We start from the raw sequence: 9,696 nt of genomic DNA, 5'->3' as shown, positions 1-9,696 counted from the left end.
GCTAGAGGAGCACTTACAGGAAAATATCTTACATTGTTTAGATGGAATACTGGCTTGCCACTAGACATGGAAAACAGGGGAAATGATTCAACTGCTCAGGGTTTTGTATTTGACAAGGGAGGTTTCAAGCACAAATCTGTATCTCCAGAAATTTTTTATTAACTTCTGGCATTGAAGATTGAAGGGGTGTTTTCCTCATTCTGCTGCCCATTTTGACATTTCCTTCTCTTCTCATTTTTCTGTCTTCTCAGAGCTTCTCTCTTCTGTCATTGTCTTTCAAATCCAAAAGCATATTGGAAAGGAGTCAGCATTAAAACATGGATTTTAAGGAGGGTTGTTTGTTTGGTTTTTTGCTTGTTTCTTTAGTTTATAGCAGATAGTTGATTTTAAATAGAAATTGTAACAGAAAATATCAGGGAAATATTTTTACAGAAAGCATAATGCTGGAAACCTTTATTTCCTTTTTAGGTTCATGTATCTACTGTAAAATGGAAGATAGTAACACAAGCACATGACAGAATTTTTATTCAAGGAATACTATGGAGAACTAAGCTGTTCTATAAGCAGCCTTTATCAAGAAATGCACTGAACAGGAATGATCAGTTGCCAGGATTTCATTTGCACTATATGCATCTCATTCTCAAGTCTTTGAAAATACAGATTTCTAAAGATAACCTTATGATGTTTATTACCCTTTAGATTTCCTTTTAGAATTTTCCTGCTTTTACAATAGTATTTTTTTTAGAATTCCCTGTTCCTGGGTTGAAAGGCTTATATAGTTACTTCCTACCATGTGGCTTTTTGAAAGGAATCACTAACACATTAGTGCAGATGGGTGGAACTATTATACCTATATAACCATGTTACTATTATAACTTATGTCTGCCATTTGAGTTAGGTAAATTGTATTGGAGGTCAGTTGGCTCAAATCATAGGAGCAAAAATCTGAATAAAGGGACTTCCTTGATAAGAGTACAATTGAAAATATTTGGCAGAAATTGTGATACATCGTAGTGAAGAAGGTTATGGTTTTAAAAAAAAATTAACACTTCAGAAACTAAACTATTAGTGAAGTCAGCAATTTCCATATAATTCTAGTTTTGCAGTCTAGGGCTTTTTAAACCATTTTTGAGGTGAGGTGGTGTGCATAATTTATGTATTTTATGTTTGTTTTCCAACCTAACTAGTAAAGTGTAATATACAGTTTAATATAAATGACGAACATTAGTTCTAAACCCCAAATTGTCATCATTGCTTTTTTCCATATCCTGTGCACTAAAAAGGTAACAGGTGGCCTATAGAAGACCAGGAACAAGTACGGGGCAGTTTGGCTTCTGAAAATTTATTTGTTTCTAGTGAGGCATCATCATATTATTTGGTCCTTCTGTAAACTACTAGAAAAAAAAATAATTAACTTTACATGCTATGTGTAGATTACATTTTTTCAAGTTATGGGTTTAGGTTTCGAGGCATTCAGATTTCCTTCTCTTCAGATCACAAAGATAGTGTGTTCAGAGAGCTGGGTTTCAGGCTTCTTTGTTTTGTGGACTCAGTCGTCTGTTGGATCAATTTGAATGGAATAGCATAATCAAAGACTGTTAAAGTTCTAAGTAATTTTAAGATGCTTTTTCTGGTTATTTCCATTTTATTTATCTATCTGTATAGCTATTACATTTCACATTTATACTCTTTTTTTTTTTTTTTTGTATGCAAACCTCTGCACTGTGGATTAACTTAATGACTTTCAACCTTATGTTCTGTGTTAGGCTGTTATGTTTCATCTGAACTTGTTAGCAAGACTCTAATACGCTTTAATACTTCCCTTGTGCCATTGCATGAGATCCGAAATTTAATAAAGCAGTTCTCTGTCTGGCATAGACTCTGTTTCTTATTCCTTAACAACTCTTTGATAGCATAGTTCAGTACTTGTGAAGTTGAGAAGAGTGATATTTTAAACTACCATTGCTAGCAGTGTGCAGTATTATTCAAACTATTACACAAAAAATATTCTAATTTGTTGTTGTTGTTGGGGGTCACAATCCAGTAAATACAATGTAGACTTATAGTTGGATGGTTCTTGTTATGAAATTCTTTTATTTATGTTTAAGCTGCTGCAAAGAGCTGTAGCATTTTGTCTTCACAAAGAGATAATCACTTTTTATCTTTCTAATGATAACATTTGTAAGTCAAATGATAGTTTGAAAGAACCTCAGAGAAACACGAAAAGTTTAAGCAAGAGAAGAGAATGATGGAATTTGTCTCTGTCAAACAAGTTGTGCTCAGCAAACAAATATTATTACAGTTTAATTTCAGTTTTTTCCAGCTTGTGACATGGGTCCTTCTTTCATCCACTGTTTTACTACTTTTCCTCTACTGTGCTTTTTCTGCTTTGGTGTGTTAATTAGCTAAATAACTCAGCACAGAAAGGTAGTCATAGCATACTCGTTAACAGATTGCCACCTAATAACAATCACATATTGGGGAGAGTTGGGAAAGTGAGGAGTTCCACTTCTTCCTTACTTAAAGATCAGAGAAAGGAGGAAGGACCATCTGTCATACTGAGTGACAAGTAGTGTGTCCTGCTTGGGAGAAGGAACTGCAGCAGTGGAGACGTGGTTTTCTAAGAGCTCATTTTCAACAGCAAAATGGATGCATGTGTTTGCCCTAGATTTTGAGGATTTGTTGTTGTTAAACTTAAAATAAATTAAAAAAAGTCCAGCAGTAGAGCAATGATAGGATGAGGGGCAACAAGCACAGACTGAAGCACAGGAGATTCCATCTGAGTGTGAGGAGAAACTCATCTATTTTGAGGGTGCCAGAGCACTGGAACAGGCTGCCCAGAGAGGTTGTGGAGTCTCCTTCCCTGGAGACATTCAAAACTCACCTGAACACATTCCTGTACGATCTACTCTAGGTGAACCTGCTTTAGCAGGTGGGTTGGACTAGATGATCTCCAGAAGTCCCTTCCAACCCCAACCATTCTGTGATTCTGTGAATTAGTGTCGTAATTAAGTTTGAAAGTCCTTAACTGGTTTCCTTAACATAATTCTCCTGATAGTTTCTAAAAATGCTTCTGCTTAGAGAGCAGGGAGTTCACTTATTTGTTTTCTGATGGAGGATCATAAAAAGGCTGAATAAGGTGCTGAAGACACTGAAAAGCAAAAGGCTTTCTTAGTAAAGAGTGTATCCATTAATAGAAAAAAGCTTCAAAATACCACTAAACAATGCAGCACTGCGTGGTATCATATTATATTTCAAATCAATGAGAGCTTTGATACAAATATTTCCTTGACCTAAGAGTAACAAAGTGTCCTTTCTGATATTGCAATGTTACTCGTACTGGTTTTCTCCAAAACTCACTTTTAATATTATTTAATTTCAAAGTATGTGTAAATTTTTTCATCATAAGGAGGGGGATTACATTCTGCTAAAGATAATTCTACATTTTTATTGTGTCCATATGCATGCACCAAACCCAATATTTAGTTTGGTGTAACTAAGATGAGATCTAATAAGATGTGGCCTTTAAAACAGGTCTGAGCTGGCATAACAGGCTGTTGTCAAAGATGGTAAGATTAAAAAAAGAAAAATATTTGATAGATTTTATTTTTTTTTTTAACTGGAAAAGAGCTTTTATTTGCAATATAATTTAAGGGAGAACTGTAGGTCTCATTTCAGTGATGTAATGATCCAGAGCTCAGATTAGGTTAGGGAAGCTGCTCGTGTTTTAGAGGGGCATAGCCTAGCAAATTTGTGTGGCAGAAGCAAGAGCAGGCTAATTCTCTCCTTCACATATATACTCTTTTGTCAAGGGGAAAAAACAAACAAACAAAAAACCCAAACCAAACCAAACAAACAAAAACCAACCAACCAAACAAAAAAATGCACCAAAAAAAAAAACCCAAAACCAGCATGCGTGTTACTTAGAGTAATGTACTCTTCAGAATTGAGCTGAGTTGCATCTGATGATATCACAGATGTCGTCTGAGGATGTTACATTTGATCATAATGCCTGGAACTATGGCTACTTGGTCTATAATTTCCGTGATGCTATTTCCTTGTGGTCACTTAACCATATTTCAACGAGAAGATGCCATTCCAGTGGATGTAAAACAGAGGAACACATTAAATAATTCAGACTAATTTAACACTGTTTTTTCCTAGATAAGACTATGAAATACGCATAATATAGACTGTCTTATTCCATGTATTAAAAAACAATTCCATTTCATCTTATCGCTCTTTTCCTTTTATTATTTTCTAAATCAAATGCATTGACAAGTGTTTTATGTGATGCATCATCTTCCTTAAGTCAATACTAAGCATAGAGTTGGTCTGCTTGGGACATCCAGTCTCACTTTAGCTAGGATTTTCCCAATTACCTGTTCTTACTTCTTCCTAGTTTAACAGTGATATGTTCCCAGTGGACCAAATTATGGACTGTGTCATCTATTGCCCTGCCAAGTAACTCACTTGAAATTCTGCTTCTCAGTAAAGTTCTCCTGTAAGTAAAACCCAATTCAGCAGGCATTAGTTGGGACTGTTGAGTATTCATTTACGGAAATGTCCACAAGTTAAATAGCTCATATTTGATGTAGCTCACCACAGTGGATTACTGGAGGGACAATTTAGTGCTGTGGCTAAGTTGATGTACTGGCAAACTGCTGCCATAAGGGTGTTCCCTACTGCTTGGGTAAAGAGTGAGTAGGTTCAAGACTGCTCCTGTGATGAAAAAATGTTCTTTGATGGTTGTTATTTCTGTATGCAGAACCACTCTTGGTAGTGTCTGCCAGTGACACACCCTGTGGCCACACAATCCCTTAGTTCTGCACTAGAAAAGCAGCAGGCATGGGCTAAAAGTGAGGTTGCTCCTTTTGGCAATACTAAGCCATATTTCCATATTTCAAATTCCAAACTCAGACAATGAGTTAAAACAGGAATACAAGAAGAAACAGTATGGCATCATTTTCTCAGAAACATGGGTCTCTGAGACAACAAGCCAGTCTTCAACAGAAGTACTAAAGTCTTTGCAGCTTTCCTACCCCTTCTTCTACCTGTATGGAATTCTGAATCATGCCATGTAATCATTCACTGCTGGTGAACAGAATTAAGAAGCTGATCTGGCTCTGAGGGAAGATTTTTCTTACCTTTAGTCTCTCTCCTTAGGATCTCGCCTCTGTTACCAAGGATTATATGTGCATATTAACAGTTTTGCTGTCATGAAGGGTGATACTATTCGAAGTAAATGGAAAGCCTGATGCTATTTAAAGAACATTATAAACCAAGGAATTGCTTTAACGGAATTTAGATAAAAATCACTGCAAGAAATTACTACTTGCTGGTACAATAAGATGTTTTGTGTAAATTCTGACTGTTTCTTAGAGTTAGCATATGCTAATTATTTATGATAAACATCATTTTATATCTGACTCCTCGTATAATAAAAACTAATAAAATACATATATGTTGAAAAAATATGTGAAATAAAATGCGTAACATGGTCATGTGACAGCTTCCTTTTAATTATTGTTACCTAAGGCTAAGTTTGACTATTTTGAAATGGTGGAAAGTTCTGCTGTATTTATGCTTCAAAAGTTGAAAACTGAAATTCCTGCATTTTTCAACAAAGAGGAGACTTGGAGCAGGTTCTCTCCAGCTTTGCATGCTGCTGGGTTTGCTGCTGAGCTTTAGGTCTTTCCCTGATGCTTATGAATTTCCTATTCACTGCAGACTTCTCCACTTTAGTTGTGGTAGCAGAGTTCCTTCTGGATAAAAGGCCAGTTTAGTGCTCAAAAGGAGTAATCCAACTTCTATCATGATGTATGAAAGTAACATAAATATGCAAAAAAAATCAGTAGCAAGAAAATGTAATGTGATACAAAGTAAAGAAAATAACAAAGCTCAATATACCTGCCTATAGTAGTAAAATAACACTATTGCATGTTGAATCACAATAGATTTATACAGTACCTATATGCTAATCAAGTAAAGGGAAGCTTTTTTTTTCTTCTTGCAAGTTTTCTTGATGTCACGGAAATTTCACAGATAAATACAAGAAGAAAATATTCAACCATTTATTTTTAAAATATTTTCTTAGTAAATAAAGCAGTGATAGCTAATTACATTGTGATGGTGTTGTGTTGCTGGTTGTGCTGAGCAAAAAAGCGACATACATGCTTGAATGGTTCTTTAGACTAAATATTCAATAGCAAACTAACTTTTAATAGGGAGAGGGCAATAGGTTCCAGCATTAAAAAGTAAATTTTCTTTGAAATGGATGTTCTAGTGAACATCTTATGACCTTACGGAACAGCATTGACTGAGAACCCTGGAGACAGAGGGATGATGTATGAGAGAAGGATTATGACTCTGACTATGAGTGTTATCAATGTCATCCTTTTTATGTCAGTTTTTTCAAGGTAAAAGATTTATATGAGAAAATAGTGAGAGAAGATTGTGCTTCTGCAGGCTTGTTATTTGTCATATTAAATTTGCCATAATCAAGTTTGACAAGCTTCTCTTTATTTTTTCCAACAGACAATATTATTGTTAAGATGAGTCAGATGCCTTCCGTCCATTCCCTGCCTCACATGCTATGTCATGCAAGCCTTGAAACACTTAGCACATAATTTAAATGAATGACTAATTTGGCCAGCATAATGGAAGGCACGCATACTATCCTTCAATTGCACAAACCCATTATGGAGCTTTGTTACGTCAGCTTCTATCTTCCAGAGGGAAAAGTCAGAGGATTTACTTACAAGGGCTGTGTAACTCTTGACAGAACCAGTAAACGTTTCTGTAGCTGCTATCAAGTAAGGGAGAGGTTAGAGATGGAGCTGAGAGAACAGCCATATGAGAACTTTGGAGATATTATTTTCAAACGAACTACGACAAAAGACTTTCTCACTGACCTGTACAAACTGGCTGCTGAAAAGGAAGAACTGTTATCCAGTCTTTTGAGATCACATCATACTCTGGGCCTTAACGCAGGACGTCAGGAAGGAAAGCAACAGGAGGTTTCTGGAGTCCCAAAACTTAAAGGTGATGATTACTCCAGTTTCACACATCAGCAGGAGTTCTTTCTGAATTCCACAAATAAAGACAATTTGAATCACAAAAAAGTGAGGAAATACAGAAGAAAAGAGAGCTCTGAGGAGTTGAGACACCGTAAAGGAGGAAAAAAGATATACGAACAACATCTTTCTTTACTAAGTGTGCCAGACATGCAACTGGAAAATAAGAAGATGCCACCCACAAGATTTTGTACCAGGAGTTTTCCCAGTTCCTTTTATACCTCCAGCTGGCGAATAGTAAAAGGTAAGGAAGACTTACCAGTAGACAATAGTATACGACCAGAACAGTGGATAGAAGAGGGGTATTTTCTTAAAAACCACAAAGCTGGGAAACTGGATGCTGACTTACCAAGTTCTGGCACAAAAGACAACAATGACATGGTCACAGCTGAACTAGTGGATAATGGAGAATGCATTCCTGAAGTTATGAAGGTACCACAGAGTATCATTTTGGCAAAGTCATCTCAGGACGGTCTATCTAACAAACTGGAGACATCATCTAAATCTGCAGCTGCTAAAAGTCTGAAAAGTAACAAGTACACTGAGCCAATATGCAAGGAGAAAACAGGAATCACAGTTGTTGCTGAAGTACAGGATTCAGAAGCTTGTACTAAAAAAGTTGCCAAACCACCTGCGGAGTCTTTACCTGATTTTCACAGAGATAAAGAAACCATTTCTCCTGTTATCACAACGGTACATAATGAGTTCATATCGAAAACTGATGTATATTCTGTAGATGAAGCTGCTGGAGACTCCAAAAACACTGTGCTGTGGGTAAAGGAGGAAGACAGTTCTGGTTTGCAGTACAAAGCAGAGACAATGCACATTGCTGATGAGTCATGCAACCTTGTGGGAGCAGTCAATAAAGCTCTTCTGAAAGTTAAACGGAGCGACAGTTTAGATGAAGCTGCAGAATGGAAGAGACTGCAACAAATTACAAGAGGAGACAGAAACCTGCCAGGCTCAATATATGAGAAAAGGACCACAGTATCCCGGGAAAGCAGCAAGCATTTATTTTTGAACCTGCCTATAAATGAAAGTCAAGATATTTCTCAGACAAGTAATAATCTTAAACTTGAAGAGAAAAGGCTACATTCACCCTCATTAGCAGCAGTGAGTAATGTTTTTAGTAATTCCTATCCTCTATCTAATACACACAAACAAATGTCACCTATTCCTTCTCCATTATCTTCGGGACTGCCAAGCCCGCAGCTGCATCACCGGATTCTCCCGTTACCGACACAGAACACTGAGGATGAATCTACGTTCAATGACTATGGCAGTGGGAGGCATAGTGCTATAAACTTCTCTTTCAGTGATCTGGAGCCACAGTTTTACCTGAAGCTTTCTGAACCTGGAGAACTGAGCTTTGCCACCAGACAACCAGGCCTACACCAGAATGCAACTGCAGGGCATTTTGAAAAGCGTGCTGTACAAGAAAAATTAACTACTCAGACACAGCAGAACTTCTGTCCAGGTCAGTCCTTTTTAATACATTTTTAAACTACAGAACTGACACACCATGAAAGTATTGCAGTGTGTATTTTTAATACTAGCCTTAAAGAATAAATAGTATGTTTGCAATGAAAGTATTTATCACTATTGAAGGACTGAGTGAAAAGCTGATGAATTTTTTAAGCAAAAGTAATAGCTATGTAAGATTTCATTTCAGATGCATTTTTTATGTCAGCTTATTTTCAGTCCTGTTGTTATTGAGTTACCTCTTAACCAAAGCTTTTTTCCACCTAAAATGAAAAACAGTTTACATGCTTATTTTCCTCCTCCTACTGTGCTGTGTGTGTTCTAGTCTGTCAAAATGTTATGATAAAATTTATTATCCAAAATGTCCTTTTTAGTTTACTTGGCTTAACTAACAGAATGTCACCTAGGCAAGCAAATTTACATTGCCTGAAGTATGGGACTGATGTTTTGACCATTTAACTACAAGAGGTTGATGTAAATTCTATAAGAACAAAAGGCTTGTTTTTAAAGTGATTGCATGCAGGAGTCATGTTGCAATGTATTTGAGTTCAGTGCATGTGTTTATTTATAAATGTGTATATAAATATATAAAAATATAAATATATGTATATAAACATGCAAAAATGTGCCATACTGAATAGTTATGTTTGTTACCCAGGACATCAACCTCTATACCCTTAATTCTTTCTCTAAGAAATGGGAAGCATGGAAGACCTAATTCTGCAGTGGTATAAGTGTGAGTTAGACTGGTCCCTATGTGCTCTGGGAGGGATGACAGTGCAAAATGACATGATTTCACTATAAAAGGGAAAGAGGTGCTAATTTGCAGCCTTATCACTTTTCATGGAAAATAGAATATTTTTCCATAGTCCCAAATTAAAAGGGAAACTAGAAAAACATATGGGAAAAAAACCTGTTGATACATTTATTTCTTAGTATTTACCTAGACTTGAGCCTCTTGTGTGATATATCTTCCCACTCCCATCCCTGCTTCTCTTTAAAGCGCGTTTGGGTCTTTTGCCATACCTTTGGCTGATTCAGCTCACTAAAATGGTACAAAGATATTCCCTTTCTCTCTCTCTTCTTTCTTTTTCTTTTTTTTTTTTTTTTCTTTTGAGGTGGGGTGAGGGATTGGCAG

The 9,696-nt window shown here is 36.4% G+C and overlaps 1 protein-coding gene across 1 annotated transcript; it reads left to right on the top strand.

The window, feature by feature from the left end:
- Positions 1 to 6,659: 6,659 nt before the first annotated feature.
- Positions 6,660 to 8,579, top strand: LOC309442894 (formin-1-like; the record flags this gene model as incomplete). The annotated part of the gene is made up of 1 exon (XM_082059220.1): positions 6,660 to 8,579. One exon carries the CDS (start codon positions 6,660 to 6,662, stop codon positions 8,577 to 8,579), a length of 1,920 nt encoding a protein of 639 aa, XP_081915346.1.
- Positions 8,580 to 9,696: the final 1,117 nt, after the last annotated feature.

This window comes from Streptopelia decaocto, assembly GCF_964273445.1.
Source record: "Streptopelia decaocto genome assembly, chromosome: 7".
Classification (NCBI taxonomy): Eukaryota; Metazoa; Chordata; class Aves; order Columbiformes; family Columbidae; genus Streptopelia; species Streptopelia decaocto.
Note: the sequence above shows the minus strand (reverse complement) of the source record. Positions and strands in the feature narration are given on the sequence as shown.